Genomic DNA, 21883 nt, shown 5'->3' with positions numbered 1-21883 from the left:
AAATAAAGATATTTAGGAGTCAAAAATGAAGATATTAATATTTTAGATATTTTAATCTTAATTCATTTTATGATATAAAATGAAATCTCTATACAGTTATTTTTCCGACATAGCATTCAAATGTTTTAATGGATATAAAAATATTCAGTTCATTAAAGTGTTACCAATGTTCAAATGTTAAACATAAGAGGCACTGTTTTAGTCCACCAGTGACTTCAGATCAGGCAGTCCCTTCAGTTTGTAGTCCAGCAGCATCTGGCCATAACCTTTGCCCTGAGGAAATATGAAGAGATTTTTATATTTCTACTACTGGTACTATTCCCCTGCCTCACTTTATTTGAATGTAGTGTATAATATCTGTTAATTTCTATACTTCAGTGTTTCCCATACATTGACTAATCTGTGGCGGGGCGCCACAAAATAAAAATCGGCCGCCACAGATTAATATTCTATGTTTAATTTAATTCAATTTAATTTAAATTAAATATAAGGTCAAATCCTTGCATTGCCATTGAGCTGCGCTTTTTACGCACGCAGCCTTTCCTTGCCCTGCCCGCTCTCTCTCTCAGAGCCGCTGCCACTCCTCTGCATGTGCATTTAACAAAATATTCACGATTGTAGAAGGATTGTTGTTGCCACATAGAAGCATTGCATAGAAGACGTCTGGCTAAACTGCTATTAAATCCGCTTAGCATCGTGACCATGCTGCGCAAATTTGTTCAAAATTGCTGCATTGAAGTGAACTCTGCTAAGGTCTTATCACAACATAGTAGGCTACATTGAAGAGACTAAACTAAGTTAAGTTATGAAATCAAGCAGTATCTCAAAGCTAACATTAGAATACTGTTTGGATGTCGAATTTAGCATGCTTAGCCTACTTACAGCTGCTTGTCAATTTCGTTGAAGGGCTCATTTTATTGACTCTGACACTGAATGTTTGCAAAATCCCGATGTGGAAATGGAAAAGTGTGTTTCAAAATTCAAAAGTGCGTGAACCTTTATTTTAACCTGTTGAGGAGTACGGTCACAAATATGTGATCAGATGCAGCTGGGCCCCTGGGAGTACAATCACAAATATGTGATTAGAACGTTTTCGAAAAAGGTTCTATAACATGACGCAACAATTACCCTCAGGGACTTTTCTGCCATTAAATAATTTTAAGAACACTGAAACTAAAGAACGTTCGCGTTGAATTCTAGAAGGAGCCAGGAAAATAATTCACTCTCTGGGGAACGGCATTGTCTTAAAGAATTCACTCCTCAACAGGTTAACTATGTAGAAAACATTATGAATTGCATCCACACATCAGCAGCCTTTCAACTGTGTTACAATTGCAAGGGTTCCCTCAAACGTCTTAAAAAGTAACAGGCACTCAATTAGACCTATAGAGCATCACAGTCCCGCCCACAGGAGTTTCCAGAAGTAAGAATTCAATGCAATTTCTCCATTGACAATTCGGGTATAAGCCATAAAAACTTAACTGCACATGGTAGACTCAAAACCAGCTACAGCTGTACTAAGCGATTGTGTATGCTCATATAGACGCCAAAAGTTCACGGGGCACTAACCGCGTTTTGAGATAAATGTCTTTTTTTCGCGATGTCTTGGATAAGTACTTCATTACCCACAATCCTGAACAATGCCACAGTGATGCCTCTGATTGGTGGAAAGGCCGTTAAGATCATAGTTTGAAACTTTATCAGCGAAAATTATTGACAAAGATGGCGGAGTCTTTTACTGCCTATGGCGAAAATCTTAATGTGAATAAAAACTTTCTATTGGTACTTGTATCAACAAGGATTGTGGTTTATATATCACACAAACTTAGTCAGGGCCAAATACACCATCAAATAGAACACTGTAAATGCTAGTTTGAACACTTAACTTTTCAGGTAGCCGATAGGCTAATCATTAGCCTTTCAGACATTAAAATGTCATTATAATGCTGCTAACATTAGCCTACATGCTGCAACACAGGTATGAAATATATTAGGTTTTAGTGACCTTGTTGTTTCTATGAACATGAATTGTTGTTTATAGGAAACATCAACTTAGTCGAGGCATAAAAAGCCCTGTATCCCCATTAAGTACTTAAACCTTTGAACTAGCTAGCTAGCTGATAGCACAAGCTGGATGCTACACTGCAGTAAAATGGTTAGCAAACCGTCCATGCCCCCGTGAATATTTCACTGTTTCAAGGATGAAATCAAGAGTGTCCAAAGGGGTGAAAACCACTTTAAATCGGGTCACATTATTGACTGTTGTGTGTCGAGGGTCAGCTTGTGGGTTTTGTAAGGGCCAGCATGAGGGACAAGACCTATCAAACCTACGAAGTTGTGTGGTGAGTTTTGCAGGGAGGTTGGTAATGCTAGTTAACATTAGCTAGGCTACTGTAACCTTCATACTGTACGAGTCATATCATCAATTAACCTAGACATACTTCTTCGTACATTTAATGAACATTTTGTGTAATAATTCACAGCAAGTTAATAAACTGAATATGGCGGTCCAAGAGCAGACCATGCACCGGTCCATGCATCAGGATGGCAGTCAGATACGAAGCACTGCACAATGTTGCTAACGTTAACGTTAACCACTTTCACTCACACACACACACACACGCACACGCACACGCACACGCGCACACACACACACACACACACACACACACACACACACACACACACACACACACACACACACACACACACACACACACACACACACACACGCACACATATATAAAATACACAATGGTAAAACATTCAATACCAAAACACTATTATTTCCACGATTACTCCTGAAATAACTGCTATTACCTATATAAAAATCACTGTTTGGAGGAAAGGGTTTGCGTGCTGTCCAAATGATTTCGCGCTGGTTCGTGCTGCTTATATATTTTTCAGTGAGGCGCGGTGGTTTATGGGATGAGTAGTTCCATCGCTCGGAAATGAAAATATGTACACAGTCTTGTACCTTTGACTTTTTTTGGACTTTCTCTTGGTTTTTTTCACTCGAAAGGATAGGTTGTATGCTTATGAGTTACGCCGTAGCTGATTAGCCTAAGACATGCTCTAAAACTCTTTAGATATGGATTTTTCCAAAACGTCAATGGGAGAAATTAATGGGAAATTTACTTCCGGAAACTAAGCTCTTTCGGAGGAGGGGCGGGACTGTGATGATCTATACACTACCAAGACGATCTTAATACCCCCAACCCCCCCGTTGTCCAAGTCAGCTACCGCCACAAATTCACCCTTCGCTAAGTCCCGCCCTCCTTAGTTACTGTTGCTATGCCTGACAAGCTTTAGCACCCTGCACGTCTATTACATAGGGGGAGAACCGGAACTTTTCAATGAAATGTAATTTACAAAGACATCGTACCACACTGAAAGCTAATATTTTGTCACTAGCAACCTACATCTGTCCTCTGTCAAATACAGTTGGAATTTCATCTCTGAACAAAACCGTTCATGAGTTATTTAAGCAGAAGTCGAATGTGCGTTTTGTTTCATTTGACTCTCCTGGCCAGAATGAATGGAACAGGCATGGGGGACGAAAGAAACATACCATTTAAGCTATGTATTTCCCACAACTTCAATATTTGACATATCATGAATGGTACTTCAAATAGGTGTTATTTTTAATAGATTGCTGATGGGCTATACATCTTGGTGAACGTCTGTTAACAACTTCTTGCCGTTATCGTGAAGCGTGTATCTCGTGGTTATGGAAATATCATGCAATATGCCATTTTTTACAGTTAGAACAATATGTGTTCCCAATTATATTTTGTTTCTATAGTGTAACATGTTATTTTACTGTGTCTTTATGTGGGTTAGGGCACCACACATCTAATTAAGTTCATCATGACCCACAGGCATTCAGTCTCCACAGGATAACATGGCAAAACTCGAAAAGCTTGTCAGACCTCCCGTGCCTAGTGACGGGTTGCTAAGCCACGATTGGCCTGTGGCGGTTTTCGGGTGTGGCTTAGCGAAGGGTGAATTGAATTCCAATTCTGTGGGAAACACTGTACTTGACAAGCACCAAGTGCAAGTGTACATGATGGGTGCAATATAAATTTAACTGAAACTCACTTCTTACTTTAAATACTTAATACTTTATATATATATATATATATTTATATATATATATCAAGAGATTACAGTGTGCGGCTACTCTGTTTTTCAATTATCTTGAGTTTTCCATCAACAAATGCAAACACTGACAAACTGTTTGAGAAGGTAGTTCTCCGACAAAGGGTTACCATTGAAATGGAATGTTTACTCAAAATCATTCTGTTGAACTGTTCAGAGAAAACTTAGTAACTGGTGACAATATTATCAATAAAAGCTAAAATCCTGACAGTAGTTAAAATTCCTGATGGTACAATTACACTACATTAGCTGTTATGATGATTAATGACAGGACATGTCAAGTGGATGTAGCATGTAGTAGGACACAGGAAACTCCATGGATGGTTTTAAGAGCACCACTGTGCAAACAACTGAATTAATGGCATATTTTGTCAAGTTTGCATTTGTGTGTTTTTGCTATGTGTATATTTGCCATACCTGAGGGTCACTGCGCAGTGATGCTACCCCTCCCCCACCAAGCGAATTTTGTAGAAGAAAGTTAAGGCCATTGATGCCAGGCAACTCAAACCTGAGAACACAAACAAACACACACACACACACACACGCACCTCACTCATTAACAGGTGTGACACCTCTGCAAAAAAAAATAAATCTAACCAAGTGTTATTAATCTTATATTGAGATCAAAAAGTCTAGTTAGTATTGTTTTTTAGTATGAGATACTTGCCTAGCACTCTCTCGAAAGTGATATCATTTTGACTTAATTTAAGAAGACTTTGGCTTATCTTATCAAGTCAAAGTTTCTTAACGCGCTGGCAGACAAATTTGCTTGTTTTTAGGACAGATTTGCTTAAAGGAGAATTCCGGTGTGATATTGACCTAAAGTGTATTGAAACATGATACCGAGTGTGAACATTATGTCTCATAGCCCATCTCGGCTTGTCCCCTGCACTCCAAAATCTGGCGCTAGTTAGCCGATGCTACCAACAGCTTTTTCAATAGTGGTGCTTGGGCATCGGGCTAGCCATGCAAATAAATCACTGTTTTACACCCATTTACGAGGGCTCAATGTATCTCCACACTTCATTGGTAGACTTCGAGGGCCCTGACATTTAAAACGAGACATTGAGAACTTTGAAAAGCACTGGTAGTTCACTTACAAGACGATTTATACAGACAGTATCTTCCACGAAGTTTAGCGTTTGCAGCCATCTTGAATTTAGTCACGATAAATTAGAGCAACGAGTAAGAATAAACAGGTATGATAAGGGATCAGATTCCAAAAAATGAATTCAGTGGAAATGCATGGATTCCAGTTGCTGCTACTGGAAGAAACTGGAATCCATGCATTTCCACTGAATTTTTTCAAAGTTCTCAATGTCTCGTTTTAAATGTCAGGGCCCTCGGATGTCTACCAATGAAGTGTGGAGATACATTGAGCCTCGTAAATGGGTGTAAAACAGTGATTTATTTGCATGGCTAGCCCGATGCCGAGCACCACTATTGAAAAAGCTGTTGGTAGCATCGCTAACTAGCACCAGATTTTGGAGTGCAGGGGACAAGCCGAGATGGGCTATGAGACATACGTTCACACTCGGTATCATGTTTCAATACACTTTAAGGTCAATATCACACCGGAATTCTCCTTTAACGCACTGGCAGATATATTTGCTTGTTTTCAGGATGAGATGTCTTAATTTAAGAATAGTTTGTCTTATTTTAAGTCATATGATTAAATGAGAAAGTGCTATGTAAGTCTCTTATCCTGAAGACAAAACCAATTCGATTTTTTGACCTTGATATAAGATTCATAACACTTGGTTAGATAAGCAGTTTTTGCAGTGTGCATACAACTCCAGGCCTCTCCTCCGTCTCCTCATGTCTGCAGGGCAGGGTCTCACCTGGTGACTGCTGGCCTGTGGGGGTGGTCCTGCTGGATGAGGTGCTGGAAGTACTCCTCCACCACTGAGGCACTCAGGTGCTTCTTCAGGTACGGGTAGAAGAGGGGATGCCGCGCAATGACTCCTTAGAAAACCCAAGACATCCCAGCAAACAATATTTACATGAAAACATTAAATAAAAACTATGAGATCTATCTATTTTGCAGTCATACTGTTGTTATAGATACTGTATCTATCTGTGATCTACTGTATATTGTCTGATCTACTCATACCACAATCTCCTCTATCCAAAGTACTCGAGATGCCTTATGAATTTACACCTTTTATATGGTAGACCTATTTCACTTCTATTTCAACTCTAGATGCACAATACAAATGACTCCGCATATGTAGGCTGCAGTCAATCAGTAGCACTATCATCCTAGAGTGACCATGCAAAATTGCTCAATGCTATTTGGTATTTTAATGTTCAACCTCTGCATCAATCTTCCAAAAACCTGTGTGGTGTGGTTTTTCACCGAAATACAGCCATACACCAAGTTTACCAAATTACCAAATAAGGCTACTTGACAAGTCTCAGATTTTTTTCCAGGAGGCTCTTGGATTTTCAACATTTCTCACGTGTCATGTTGTTGAGACTATGGGCTCTAATTTGAATGATTGGCAAAGTCTCAAAGTCTAACTAAAGCTAATTTTTGGAACTAGCCATTATTTGCTAATTGGGCACATTGCACATTGTTAATCAGCTCAATAGTCGTACATACCACATGGTAGCTATAATTTATGCACAAAAAAATTGCAGACTTTGCCTGACGTTTAAATTAGGGCCCTACAAAGCACAGATTTTTGCAATCAGTGACATAGAATGGAATAATAATCATAAATCCAGTAGACTAACTTTGCAGTGTGAGTGAGAAACTGGCTTGTTTTCACTGTCCAATGCCCATGTTGTAACAATGTCACATATGCAGTGGGTCAGACCTCAAGGGGACCCCCAGTGGGTACTGACCTCAAGGATTTCAGTCATGTAAACTTCACAGCTATGATAATTATATGTTTCTTATAAAAGGATTTTGTATAAAACTCCTGAGCTTGTGGGTGAACAGGAAGGCGCCTCACCGATGTTAGCAGAGTCACCTTTGTCCCCGCTCCTGGTGTAGGCCAAGTCTTCAAGACGATAGTTGTGAGGGCCGCTGGGCAGATCTAGAACAGATGCACTCACTGTTAGAACATTTCTGTGGTCGTGTCTCCAAATAGCGGTCCACATTTGCACAAACCCTCTTTTCCCTTTCTCTCCCTCCTGCCCTCCCCTCTCCCCCTGTTCAGAGAGACTTCATCAAAGAGACACCTTCCCCTAGGCTTCTCCCTGCATTTGTTTGACACAGCATACACCGTGTAAAGAGGGCTCCACACATTGAAATCACCTCCTGTTCATTGGAGAAGTTCAACATATTCTTTAGTAGTATAACTGAATGTGGGTATTCGTTCTGCTCTTGGGTGTATGTGAAATCTCGGACAACTCTAGTCGTGGTGTGTGTGTGTGGTGCATGATAAGTGGGTGCATGCCCACTTGACCCCAAAGGCAACTTTGTGAACCGTTATATCTAGGCTATATCTAGACCAAATATGAATTCACTATACTATACTAGTACAGGAAATGCAACCTCTTGGAACATATATATATATATAATGTACAGGTATATGTTTTACAATATACATTTTCTAAGTACACTACCGTTCAAAAGTATGGAGTCACTTAGAAATGTCCTTATTTTTGAAAGAAAAACATTGTTTTTCAATTAATATAACATTAAATTAATCAGAAATACAGTCTAGACATTGTTAATGTGGTGAATAACTATTCTAGCTGAAAACGGCTGATTTTTAATGGAATATCTACATAGGTATACAGAGGCCCATTTCCAGCAACCATCACTCCTGTGTTCTAATGGTACATTGTGTTAGGCTAATTTGAGGATTAGAAATACTTTGTGCAATTATGTTAGCATAACTGAAAACTATTGTTCTGATTAGAGAAGCTATAAAACTGGCCTTCCTTTGAGCTAGTTGAGTATCTGGAGCATAAGCATTTCTGGGTTCGATTATACTCTCAAAATGGCCTGAAAAAAAGAACTTTCTTCTGAAACTCTTCTTCCATGTTAGTCAGGGGGCCTATGTGGTTTCTGTGGGATTGAAATGTTAATTTTTGGAGAGTGGTTGGACTGTCTTTAGAGGTCATTGAACATGGAGAAAAATGATGTCTCCATTTTTTTTTTACCTGTTTTAACCCTATTTTTGTGAAATTGTATATTTCACTATAATTAACACCATAAATATTGCCTAAATCACTGGCTATGTTGAATAAAGTTCACAAAACAGTTATTTTATTATTTTCAACAGTATGATTGTATGTCAGTATTATGATTGTATGTTAAACAATTAGAGATAAGATCAATAACCAATCAGTTTCACCAAATACACATACTCCATTGCTGAAAGATAGCAAAATCACTGAATCACAGATGAGACCTCAAACAACATCTAGTTAATTTACATATACACAACATATTAGATCTCACCTCCACAATGTCCTCATCAAAATCTACAACTAGTCTACTAAACCCTATTTGTACTCACCTTCTTAAGACCTTCTTAGATCATACCTTTCTAACCGTCAACAATTTGTACAGGTCCATAATAAACCATCTACCCAGATTATGGTAAAATATGGAGTGCCTCAAGGCTCAGTACTGGGGCCCCTGTTGTTTAGCAGATGATACATAACTATACCTCTCCATAAAACCTGATGAATTAACCCCGTTAGCCAAACTTGACACATGTATAAGAGCTATAAAGACATGGATGACGAATAATTTCCTGCTTTTAAACTCAGATAAAACAGAAGTCATGGTTTTAGGTCCAAAAAGATGAGGGATATCCTATCCACATCACAGGCTACATATAGTGATCTTCCACTGACCTCATCCACAAGTGTTAAAAACCTAGGAGTTATAATTGACCAGGACCTAGCACTAAGTAATCACATAAAACAGATCACCAAAACTTAATTTGACCATTTAAGGAACATTTCAAAGATAAGGAAGTCCTTCTCCTTACCAGATGCCAAGAAATTAATGTTTTGTCATCTCAAGGATAGACTATTGCAATGCTATTGCAATGCTATTATGCTGGCTGTAATAATACCTGTCTAAAGAGCTAACAGTTTATTCAAAATGCAGCTGCTCACACACACAAAAAATATGAACATATTTTCCCATCCTAGCATCTTTACACTGTCTACCTGTTAAAAGTAATTGACTTCAAAATATTACTTATAGTTCTTGGTTGGTTGCCTGCATTGAAAGAGGACACCTCATGAAGACGCTCTTTTGTCTGCTTCTGACAGAAGAAGCACTTATCTATGCTGGCAGCAGCTGCTGCTGAACAAGTGTACAAAGTCCCTCTAGATGGACTTGATGCAGTTGCAGGTGTTGCTGCAGGTTCAGAAGATGGTCTACCACGTCTTTTCTGAAGACACTGAGTCCTGCCTGCTTCACATGATTTCTAGTAGTGAATCTTAGCATGCTGCAGATGCTCACTGTTACAGGTGGATTTGTAGCAGTTCCTGTGCCAAACTGCTTTGTTCTCTTGTAAGATAACTGCACTGTAACACTGTAATCGTTGGCTGATCTGTGATCCCCATCTCTATACTCTCTCATGGACAAAAACAAGAAATTTGGCATATGTCTCTAGTGATGGTTCATTCACCAGTCCACACATATCTGCCACTGGATACATAGCCCAAAATCTGTTTCTTTTAGAATATGTGTGCCATCACCTGACTAACAGAAAGACACACCTCAGAATATAACCTAACTAGACTGTGCCACCATGGACTATGAAAATGTGCTTTCTCAAATGTAGAAGGCTAGAAGGTCACTAATATCACCAACCATGAAGAACAGAGCACTATGTGTTTCAGGTTATTCGATATTCTAAATTCTCTGCCAGCTATCATCAGCCAACTGTCAATGGTAGTCAGGGATGGATTACTGCATGGGCCTACCGGGCCCAAGCCCAGGGGAGACAAAGAGTCAGGGGGCCCAAGCCATTGCATGGAATCATTGCCTCAATATAAACACATCATATCAACATATAGGCTATGAATCTGATTGAATTAAAGTATTGGGCATCCCCAAAATGCACCAGAATATAGGAAATCACATCAAATACATTTTTAAAAATGTCCCCCGCAACAATTAGTGGGTGGCCCTTAATACATCTGGGCCCAGTGGCCTGAAAGTTCATAATCCATCCATGCTGGTAGTGTCTCTCTTTCTCTTTGTTACACACACACACACACACACACACACACACCTGTCTGTTTGTCTATCTGATCATTTACCCTTTCTTTTCATCACACTTACATAAGCTACGGAAGGCCTTACAGACTTCAGCTAGTACTAAGTAAAAGTCTATTAAGTCTATTAAACTTGATTTAACAGAGATCTCTGCACTTTGTGCTCTGAATGGGTGTAGACAAGAACTGACAGAGCAGGTTAGGCCTACACTCAAGCACACTAATAGGCATGAATTGATTGTATTGATATTGAAGTATTATTTTTTTAGCGGACAATTTCGAGAATTATAGGCACAATTTCTTGTTAAAGAGATCAATCATCAGCCTAAAAATGTTTTATAAAAATGTTTTATAATGTTGTATTGTTTATGTGGCCCACTTTTGCACACCTTGTAGGCACCAAACCCTATGCTATAATATCAGCAATGTGAGGTTTATGGACAAAACACCATATTTGACCTTCTGAATTTGACCTTTGATTTGGGTCCTTCAAAACCTTCAACCTTTTTTTTTACTCTTAAGAACCCCTAGAACAAAAATTAACATGTGAATCCCACAGGCCCCCAAATTAGACACATAGGCCCCCCTACTATGTGTGAAAGTGTGTGAAACTAAAAAAAAATCCTACAACGGTGTGTACTACTCCCTTCAGAGAATAGCACAAACGGGCTCTAATCAAAATACAAAGAGAAGAGGCCTCGGTGCACAACTAAGCAAGAGGACAAGTATATTAGAGTCTCTAGTGAGAGATAAACGCCTCACAGGTCCTCAACGGGCAGCTTCATTAAATGGTACCCGCAAAACGCCAATCTCAACGTTCACAGTGAAGAGGTGACTCCGGGATGCTGGCCTTCTAGGCAGAGTGGCAAAGAAAAAAGCCATATCTGAGACTAGCCAATAAAATGAAAAGATTAAGATGGGCAAAAGAACACAGACATTGGACAGAGGAAGATTGGAAAAAAGTGTTATGGACAGACAAATCTAGGTTTGAGGTGTTTGGATCACACACAAGATCATTTGTGAGATGCAGAACAAGTGAAAAGATGCTGGAGGAGTGCCTGGCGCCATCAGTGGGGCTGCTTTGGTGCTGGTAAAGTGGGAGATTTGTAAAAGGGATTTTGAATAAGGAAGGCTATCACTCAGCGCTTGATTGGAGCCAGTTTCCTCCTACAACAGGACACTGACCTAAAACACACCTCCAAAACCTAGTTAAGGAAGAAGCATTCAGCTGGTATTCTGTCTCTAATGGAGTGGCCAGCGCAGTCACCAGATCTCAGCCCTATTGAGCTGTTGTGGGAGCAGCTTGACTGTACGGTGGGTACTGTAAGAAGTGCCCATCAAGCCAACCCAACTTGTGGGAGGTGCTTCAGGACGTGTGGCAGAGGTGGGACCAAGTCACTGTTTGGCAAGTCACAAGTAAGTCCCAAGTCTTAGCAGTCAAGTCCCAAGTAAATACAGAGAAGTGCAAGTACGAGTCCAAGTCCAAGTCACATCAAAGCCAAGTCGAGTCCAAGTCCAAGTCCCAATCTTTTTCAAGTCCTAAACAAGTCATCAGGTACTCTTCACTTAAAGGACCAGTATGTAGGAAATAATGGAAAGTAAACTGTAACCATTCCAAAAATGATCACCATATGTTGTCAGAGAGTAAGGAAACACGATGAATTGAAGTAATGGCTTATTTGACAACATTACTCTAATCTGTAAAACCCCGTAAAACCAATGGAAAAAAAGAGTTACGGGGCGGAATCTCTTGGAATATTCGTTTATGTTTTGAACAATTAATTCTAGAATAGCGTATTAATAATGGGCTAGCGCGTCCTCTTATTTTGGGTTGCCAAATTAGCAAAGGCCAACTGTCAACAGCTGTCAGTTGTAGTCATAAACGCCTACGAGAGGCAGGCAAATTTCCAAAATTAAAACAAGAAACAAATTACTGCAAGTGGACATCGGAGGAGCTTCCTGAGATGGTGACGTCTTCGTGAAACGAAGAATATCAAGTCTGACGCAGAGCTGGCCATATTTCTCCACAACAGGTAGCCTATGCTAAACTTCATCTGCATCGCTAACTTCAGCTAGGTTGGTTAGAGAGGTATTTTTTGTTTTCACTGTTATGTGTAGCTGGGTCATGGTTGGAGAAATTAAAGCAGCTGCAGGTCAACTAATGTTAGCTAAGTCTTCATTACATCTGGCAACCCAGAAGAGGCTCGCGTCTGGTAGTCTTGAGAACGTTCACCAGTGTTTTGATTTTGGCCTACAGAACGTTCGGTAACAATCCTACAAATCGCACCTTTAATAATGCCATTATTAGACTATCGATCATAATTTTAGCACTTCCATCTAATCCACACTATTTTTTTTTTATAAATACAGATTAAAATATGTTCAGTGTTTCTGTCTTGTAATCTTTTACGACATATGCATGCACATACCTGTGTAATATAAACATGTGCATACCTGAGTAATCTGTACAAAACGGATAGCTACATGACACTCAGCACAGCTGCAAATATATATATTGTTTTTCCAAATTGCGGAGCCCACTGTAAGGATGAGTAATAATTTGACTGATGGCAGTTCACTGCGCTAGGCCACAGATTTGCCTGCAAACTATTTATTAGGCTGTCTGCCAGTGGCGAGTCATAAGGGAAGCCAAGGTCAACACTTTTATATTATTTAAAATATAATAATGACATTAATTTTGTTTTAAAGTATTCATTTCTTAAGAAATACTACACATTTGATGCTGTTTATCTCATTTGTAAATGGTGCACTGTCACTTTAAGCCCATTGTGTCATTGTGTGCCACTGTCCACACTTTCTCATAATGATCTTTTTTTACCAGCTCCATTCAAATATAGCCTATGGCTAGTCCACAAACTCAAACACTGTTTGTGCCACATGTATAGCACAAAATTAACAATGATAAGCATGATATTAAGTTGGCACAAACAGCTTTCATTCCTTTGGAAAGAGAAGCATGTATGACATGATGCTTGCTTGACATTTTCTCTTTGAAATTAAAAGTGAATTATGAGCCTGGTAGCCAGTAGCCACCTAGCTACAGTAGCACCAGAGTGGAAGGCGTTTCAATCGGCATATCATGTGCTTCATGTAAATACTTCAAGACTCACCAGTTCCATTACACAAAGGCAAAGACAACTCTTCATAATATTCTTGTCCACTTTCCAAATCACAGTGAGTGCAGCTAGTATGTCATAGTGACCTGGATCTCATAGTTTATAACAGTACAGTAGGCTAGTGAGAACCGGATAAATTCACAATCTCCTCTAATCTCCATTATTTGTTGCCTTCCGCGATTTCCTTTTATATGTTTCTTATATTTAAAAGAAGATATCAATCATCATCAACAATGACAAGCCAGCTGGAACCTACTTGTTTTCTCTCCCTCTTGTGCATGCTTAGATGCGTTCTCAATTAAATGCAGTAGGCTAGCATAAGTTCAAGTTGGATCTTAATGGAGAGGACTCGAAAAGTATCATCTTTATGTAACATGCTGTTGGTGCATTTTGACATTAAACGTTCTCTAACAAGAGTGCAAATCAGTTTGCAGTAAAGCTACCAGTGATTGGCTAAATGTTGGTCCTTCCTCTGTCTCTTGGTGCCCTACACACAGTGCGTAACGCATGTGGGGGTAGCGGCAGTACAGAACTGTGCTCTGGCCGCTTGTCTCCGCTATTTTTTTTTTTTTTTTTAGTCGCGGAGGGAAAGCGGGGTGACTGGTCCACGATCAGGAAATTTAGTTTTTGATTCGAGACATGTCAAGTCATCACAAGTCAAAGAGGCAAAGTCCGAGTCAAGTCTCGAGTGAATAGTATTCAAGTCCAAGTCGAGTCGCAAGTCATGCCGAATTTTATCAAGTCAAGTCTGAAGTCATTAAAATCATGACTCGAGTCTGACTCGAGTCCAAGTCATGTGACTCGAGTCCACATGTCTGAAGTGTGGGGTGAAATTTCTTCACATTACCTCAACAAATTGACAGCTAGAATGCCAAGGGTCTGCAAGGCTGTAATTGTTGCAAATGGAGAATTCTTTGACAAAAACAAAGTTTGAAGGACAAAATTATTATTTCTATTTCTAAAATGTCTACCTTGTCAATGTCTTCACTACATTTTCATTTTGCAACTCATTTGATAAATAAAAGTGTGAGTTTTCATGGAAAACCCCAAACTTTTAAACGGTAGTGTATACTTCAATGACTCATTTTAAAACAATTCAAAAACAAACATATTCACAACAATTCAGTAAGTTCCTTCAAAAGCTAATTAAAGGAGCGATTTGTAGGATTGTTACCGAACGTTCTGTAGGCCAAAATCAAAACACTGGTCTCTTCGAGCCTCTTCTGGGTTGCCAGATGTAATGAATACTTAACGTTTAGTTGACCTGCAGCTGTTTTAACGCTTCCCCAACCATGACCCAGCCACATATTACGGAAACAATGAAAACAAAAAATACCTCTCTAACCAACGTAACATAGGTCTATTTAGCTGAAGTTAGCGATGCAGATGAAGTTTAGCCTAGGCTAACTGTCGTGGAGAAATATGGCCAGCTCTGCGTCAGACTTGATATTCTTCGTTTGATGAAGAAGTCGCCATCTCAGGAAGCTCCTCCGATGTCCACTTAATTTGTTTCTTGTTTTAATTTTGGAAATTTGTCTGCCTCTCGTAGGCGTTCAAGACTACAACTGACAGCACGTTGACAGTTGGCCTTTGCTAATTTGGCAACACAAATAGGAGGACATGCCAGCCCATTATTAATATGCTATTCTAGAATTAATCGTTCAAAACATGAGATTTCCGCCCTGTAACTCATTTTTTTCATGGGTTTTACGGGTAATAGTAATGTTGTCAAATAAGCCATTACTTCCATTCATCATGTTTCCTTACTCTCTGACAACATATAGTGATCATTTTTGGAATGGTTACAATTTATTTCCATTATTTCCTACATACTGGTCCTTTAAGTTTAAATTAAAGTGGGAGTTTTTTTAGTCAAGCAGTTCTCAACAAAACACAAAGGTTCAGTTCCTCTGTCTCCAATGTCAAGCTACCTGCAGATGGGGTCTCGGAGGGTGGGGGTGGGGAGAGGGTTTTTTGAGATGAGGACGGGGTCACTTCTGCACGTGTCTCCACCAGCTCCCCATTGAGGTGGATGTCAACCTGAGACATGAGAAAACAGGCCGTAAAGAAAAGGTCAGATGGGGGGATGGGATGAGTGATGGTTGGATGAATAAACAGATGAGAGTCTGGACATATGATGAAGAATAGATAGAGCAGATAGAGATACCTTGACTTCTGCTTTAGGATGGAGAAAGAAGAAGGCCTTCAGCACGGGTGACCTGGAGGACAATAAAAGACATACACAGGCACAGTTTACATAGAAACAGAAAAAGAGAGAGAGAGATTATGTCTATATAAAAGAGACATCAAGTACATAGTGGGGGAGTGTGTGTGTGTGTGTGTATGACATGTATGAGAGTATGTGTGTTGGCAAGTTTTAAATTGCACGTACACTCTAGGCCTGCCCCCTACGATCCCCAGGAGCCCAGGAGCTGCAGAAAGAAAAACAGGACATTAAACAACAACCAAAAACACAACTTGGGATGGCCTTGGTCTCTTCATTTCCTGTGATCCCTACCCATGCCTGTTCCAGCAGGTGCTATCTCCCTGGCGAACATCTCCAGCGCCTTCTTTTGTTTATGATGGACGGCCATCCATAGAACAGTCTCTCTGGTACTCTACGGGGGCATCACAAGCACCTCATTATTCTGTTCATGAGAGCAAAGACCAAAAACAGAAGCAGGCGTTGCGCCTGTGTCCATTTTCAAAATGATAAACTTGTAAAGAGGAACTCTTGTGAGCTGGCTTGAAAACAAACAGGATATGAATGACCATGAGAGAAAAATAAAGGCATGAGAACAAAAACATTTTGAGTATTTAACCACCAGCTGTAACATGTTAGAGAGGGTTTACAGCCAACATGTCTACATCTGAAACTGCAAATGTGACTCACATGGAAGTCATCTGGGAAAATGACTCCACCAAATGACTCCACTGGTTGTTCTTCAGGAGTTAGTGTAGCAGAGGCTAACCTTAGGATTTAGGTTTAGTGTGATTTTTCTGCACCAATCTAATGTCAATTCTAATTCCATCAGCAAGACAATGACAACATATGTTCATCAACAACCCTTTTTTCCATGATTACAGCGAGACAAAACCAACAGAGGAGTACAGTTCAAGTTGTGGGTGGGCTTGATGAGGAAAGCCAGCAAGGTTACCACTGGCGCTCACAACACTCCCAGACCCAAGATGTATGGTTATGGTTATAGGATTTGGCAGACGCTTTTAACCAAAGCGAAGATTTCAATCGTCGTCCCCAGACATGCAACATCTCCTCTACTGATCCACTGCTGCAATGTGTGAGGCGCCACCAAATCACATTGACGTGATGGAAATCTTGGGTCTCAGAGTGTAGTCAGAGCCAGTGTTGACCTTGCTGCCTTACAGCTGGCCAGGAAGTGGCTGTGGCTTACTTTGCCAGAGGCGTGAGGTCCGTAAGTGTCCTCTGCTCCCAGCGCCTGGATGTTCACTGCGCTGAAGTCCTCCATGCCTAGTTGCTTGAATATACGCCTGACTCTGGAAAAGAGATGGAAACGCAGAATAATGGTGAGCAGGGTTCCAGACACTCTTAAAAGGAGGTCCCTATGTTGTAGCCCTGGTTTTCAATCAACCAAAAGGGGCACGTCACCCCACTTTTCACTGAGCTCCCTTAGGGGCTTCCCTTATCCACCCGCATTGAATTCAAGTCACTAATGCTTGCTGGGTCTGCACCCACTTCCTTAAAGGGATATTCCACCATTTGGGGAAATACACTCATTTTCCACCTCCCCTCGAGTTAAACAATTGAGTTTTACCTTTCCCCAGTTCATCCAGCCGTTCTCCGAGTCTGACAGTAACACTTTTAGCTCCAGCTAATTGAATCAGATTAGACCGTTATGTTATAGCAGAGATGCTAACGGTCTAATCTGATTCAATGAGCTGGAGCTAAAAGTGCAACTGAGACTCAGAGAACGGCTAGATGAACTGGGGAAAGGTAAAACTCAATTGTTTAACTCGAGGGGAGGTGGAAAATGAGTGTACTTCCCCAAATGGTGGAGTCAAAATAAATTGATATTTTCAAACCACTAAATAAATATTTTTTTTACACAACCGAATTGTAGCCCTTCCTTTATTGCTCTCAGCAACGTGACAATGACAAATGACTGTGTGTGTGTGTGTGTGTGTTAGTACAGACCTCTTGATGATGCTCTCAGCTGTACGTCTTCCCTTCTCAGCTGCTCTGGGCCCGCTCACTGGACACACCGCTGTGGCCCTAAAGCCATCCATGTATGTGGCACACACCTGTGGAGTCAAACTTAGTTAAGTCTCAAGGATAACTTCTTAAATAAAATGCAACACAAATAACACCCTCACTAATAAAAGATTAGATGAATAAAACAGATGAAGTGTAACTCCAAGCTGCCTAGGCACACTGTGTGTTCAGTGGATCCTGATGGAGAATGTATCACACCATAAGATGCTATAAAGTTTCATGTTTTGTGCGATAGTGTTTCACTAAAGTTACCTTATAATCTGCTGATGGCGGTAGGCCTCTGGCTCCGCCTACTTTCACAGCACCTCCCTTTACTCCTGCCATTCAGAAAGACATGTATAATGAAGAGCCAATTTGACACAGAAAATAAATGCAACTAATTCACTGTCATATGGGCTATCAGCAAATAAACTCTCATTTGCTCATGGGTATGAACCTTGAGTTTATGTTAGTTTTTCTGCACTTCGGATTGCCAAGATGCAGGAACTATGCTATATATAAACATGTCTTGCCATGATGCGCATGAATAGCAAATTCTGTGCAACCATAGGGTCCTATGGGTTCTGTAGTTTGATTATGACTACTCCACGTACTCGTTTTTGCTACTGATTTTCAGAAAATGGTAGTGCACTTATGATGCCTTTCTATTCCTTCTTAGATGATTCATGCATCATTACACTGTTATTCTGACCTGGCACTTCGATGATGGTGACCTGGGAGAAGTCACATGTCACATCGGGAAGGAGATAGCGCCGCGGGTCACCGATTTCGTAAACAAGCTGCTCGGCCACTGTGCCGAAGGACACAATGCCGCCAGTCCGAGGAGGTTTGGACAGAATGAAGGAGCCGTCCGATGAGCACTCGACAACGGGGAAACCCATGTTGTCCCTACAGCAAACAACGGCCCCAATGGTGAGAACGTTCCTTATGTACATGCTCATATTCAGAGGAAATAGAAAGCTGACAGAGTCACTGAACATATACACTCTGACTATGGACCAGAACGTAATGTTAGACAGAGTCAGATTTCCAGTAAATCTAATATTCATTTGAAATTATACATGAATGCTTAGCTACAATGATTCATATGGAAAGAATGACTGCACATGGCATTTGTGGTATTTACAGCATTTATCTAGCCAGCAGTGCTAACATAACATTGACACCAGCACTGTAGGGATACTCTGAGAAGCGTTAAAAATGTTAAGCTGCAGAGTTACCAAACTCAACTCCTCACCAGTCAGGCACCTGATGCCAGTCAGTGAAGATCCCTCCAGTGCTCTGGGCCCCGCACTCTACCAGGTGACCAGCCAGACTGTAATATGGAGGGAGGGATGGAGATGAGAGGAGGAATAGAAGAAAGTATGGTATGGTATGGTAAGAGGAAGTAAGAAATAAAGATCAACAGCTACAAAAATGTCCATTGAACAGTTCAAATGGAACTGGTCAAGCTTATTTGGATTTGAACACACACTATGTAATGCATTACAGTATGTACAGTATAGTATTAATCTATCCGCATGGTCATAATGGAATTAATAACCAAACTGGGGCACTGTGGGAGCTAAGAATATCACCTTACCTTCCAGCAGCCAAAAGGTCATAGTTACTCTGATCCCAACCGAACTGGGAAAATGAACAAAAACATTATTTTATCATCATGAAATTACTTACCATATGGTGTCTGCTGTTCTATTTAAGAGTTCAATAAAGATAAACATGGAGAAAGTAGATTTCAATATGGGAGAGGGGTCAGATTCCCAAGTCTGTGTTAAGACAAATTACAACAAACTTTGAATGGCCAAGTTTGTGTGCGGTCAGCTGAACAGAGAGGAGGTGATTAGATAGACCCCCACCATAAAATGCCGTAATTCAAACTGGTGTGTGATTTCACGTGATGTGAATGTGCTACAACCCTACCGAGTGCATTAGAGGGCCCAACACCACGGCACTGTCCACACAGCGGCCGGTCACCACGATATCTGCCCCCTGGTCCAAGCAACGTTTAATGGGCATAGCACTGTAGGGAACACATGCTTTTAATCTCTTACCAACCCATTAAGTCACAGTTAATCCCTTATATCCATGTGTTGCAGTGTGCATAAGGTGCATGATGCCAGGAGAAGGTTACCCAAGGTAGGCGTTCATGCTGTGGAGCATTTTAGGTAGAGACTTCTGTCCGTCTGTGTCCACCATTCTGACCTTTCCCAGGGAGTCTTTCTGAGAGAGAGAAAGCAACATACACACATAAATTCTACTCTTTCGACAAACAAGAAAGTACTGACCTCAAAAGAGTCATACAAATTTAGGAGTGCATTAGAATCTGACTGAAGCTTACTGGGCATGAGGTACAAGTTGCATATTGGTGCTGATGATGTTAAAGAAATTAAGCTGCTCTAGTTTAATAATCAATGATAATCAATGACGGATAATCAATGACGTTCCATCAATTGAGGGGGAACTGCATGAATTCATCAGGTGAACTGGCAACTTGGCCATGAGAACATTTCACTCTGAAGCAGTGGAGTAGGATTGCTTTGCCCCTTGATTGCGTTGCCCCTAGACGTGACCACAGGCAGTCACGGATCTTGCATGCCACCAATGGGCAAGTCAACAACAAATGGAGGAGGTGGATTATGGGGTTACTGACTGTTGGACAATAACACAGAATTATACTGACCTGAGGCATGAGGTCATCTCCGGTCACCACAGCAATCTTCATGTTGAGGCCGGCCTTCTGGGCTACTTCCTGTAATGCGGCAGCACAGGCGAGAGGGTTCACGCCACCAGCGTTGCTCACCACACGTATACCTATTGGGGGCACCAGAGGGCCATGTTTGACATGACTTGGAGGATTGCACAGTGTGTGCGTGTGCCTCTGTGTGAGTTCATAAGCACGAGGCCTAAAGGGACCATATCACTGACATTTGAGGAAAGTAACATACTGTTTCCTTTGCAAGCTGGAATGCTTGTGAAAGTTAATGGCTAGATATTGGTGTGAGTTCCTACTGTGTGTGTGTGTGTGTGTGTGTGTGTGTGTGTGTGTGTGTGTGCTTTCGTGTCAGCAAGGTGTCCTCCACACCTTTCTTATGGATGTCTTTGATGAACGGTGCTATGGCAGCTTGGACAAAATCTGGTGCATACCCTAGATTCTGAAAGACAGAGAGAAACACACCACAGGTTGGCCCTGAACACCAGCAGCTCAGAAAGTGTGTGTGTGAGACAGAAAAGAGAGCAGGTGGTGAAAAGGAATTATGGGGTTTGGAGTGTGAGCAGAAACAAGAGAAACGCAGGAATAAAAGTGGTGTGTGTAATGTGTGTGTGTGTGTAGATGCCATCCTTGTTCACTCACAGGGACCTTGGCTTTGGCAGCTGTGAGCAGAGACATGGTGATCTCAGAGAGGTAGTCAAACACAAGGAAGTCCACATTCCCTCCATATATGAGCTGTGGGGCTGTGGAGAGAGGGGTACACAGGGTGGGGGTGTGAGGCTTTCATTCACATCATTCAATTACATTTTTTTACATTATTCTCATGATTCTCATCAACCATTTAACAGGTATCTGTAATTTATAGAGCTCCTACAGTGAGGAGCAGACCATTGTTCTGATAAAATGTGGCGCATCAGTTATAAAGGAACTAAAAGAACTTAGAAGTACAAGTGCATGCATCTAGGGTACCAATGCATCAAACTAAAAGGTTTTAAAACTTTGTGGTTAAAACTTTGGTAAGCTTGCTACAAACTACTCAGACAATAGTGTAGCTAGATACATCACCCTGTCCTGTGTCTGAATGGTAGGCCTATAGGCTATTTAATAGGAATAATTTCAACAGGGTTGAGATTTTATCCACAGTCTAATAATAGCCTATTGTTTTTTGTGTGAAGGTTAACATAACTTAATAACAATGAAAACGTTATTCTTTTTTTTATTTTATTCAAAAGTTATCAAATGCTTACTGTTAGTGTAAACCAAAACCACTCAGATTATGTTATACAGTAATAACCGATGTTTTAACGATTGAACTTTGATCCAGTTCATGATAGTCAGGGTAAACAGACCATGTCACGTGATCTGTCATTCAGCGAAAAGCTGAACAGCAAAATTCATAACGATGGTAATTTATACCTGAAG

The 21883-nt window shown here is 40.6% G+C and overlaps 1 protein-coding gene across 1 annotated transcript in view; it reads right to left on the bottom strand.

The window, feature by feature from the left end:
• Positions 1–26: 26 nt before the first annotated feature.
• Positions 27–21883, bottom strand: part of lratb.1 (lecithin retinol acyltransferase b, tandem duplicate 1) — a 29060-nt gene continuing 7203 nt past the window's right edge. Inside the window, exons 2-20 of the mRNA XM_048236018.1 lie at positions 21104–21204; positions 20834–20903; positions 20432–20562; positions 19883–19971; positions 19672–19771; positions 19334–19377; positions 18989–19066; positions 18443–18639; positions 18004–18068; positions 17674–17780; positions 16913–17015; positions 16018–16117; positions 15892–15931; positions 15667–15718; positions 15431–15539; positions 7122–7205; positions 6003–6126; positions 4579–4669; positions 27–273 (exon numbers count right to left, since the gene is read on the bottom strand). Coding sequence (XP_048091975.1) covers positions 199–273; positions 4579–4669; positions 6003–6126; positions 7122–7205; positions 15431–15539; positions 15667–15718; positions 15892–15931; positions 16018–16117; positions 16913–17015; positions 17674–17780; positions 18004–18068; positions 18443–18639; positions 18989–19066; positions 19334–19377; positions 19672–19771; positions 19883–19971; positions 20432–20562; positions 20834–20903; positions 21104–21139 — 1695 coding nt within the window. The 5' untranslated portion in view covers positions 21140–21204 and the 3' untranslated portion in view covers positions 27–198. The remainder of the gene's footprint in view (positions 274–4578; positions 4670–6002; positions 6127–7121; positions 7206–15430; positions 15540–15666; positions 15719–15891; positions 15932–16017; positions 16118–16912; positions 17016–17673; positions 17781–18003; positions 18069–18442; positions 18640–18988; positions 19067–19333; positions 19378–19671; positions 19772–19882; positions 19972–20431; positions 20563–20833; positions 20904–21103; positions 21205–21883) is intronic.

The sequence above is a fragment of the Alosa alosa genome, chromosome 24 (assembly GCF_017589495.1).
Source record: "Alosa alosa isolate M-15738 ecotype Scorff River chromosome 24, AALO_Geno_1.1, whole genome shotgun sequence".
Classification (NCBI taxonomy): Eukaryota; Metazoa; Chordata; class Actinopteri; order Clupeiformes; family Clupeidae; genus Alosa; species Alosa alosa.
Note: the sequence above shows the minus strand (reverse complement) of the source record. Positions and strands in the feature narration are given on the sequence as shown.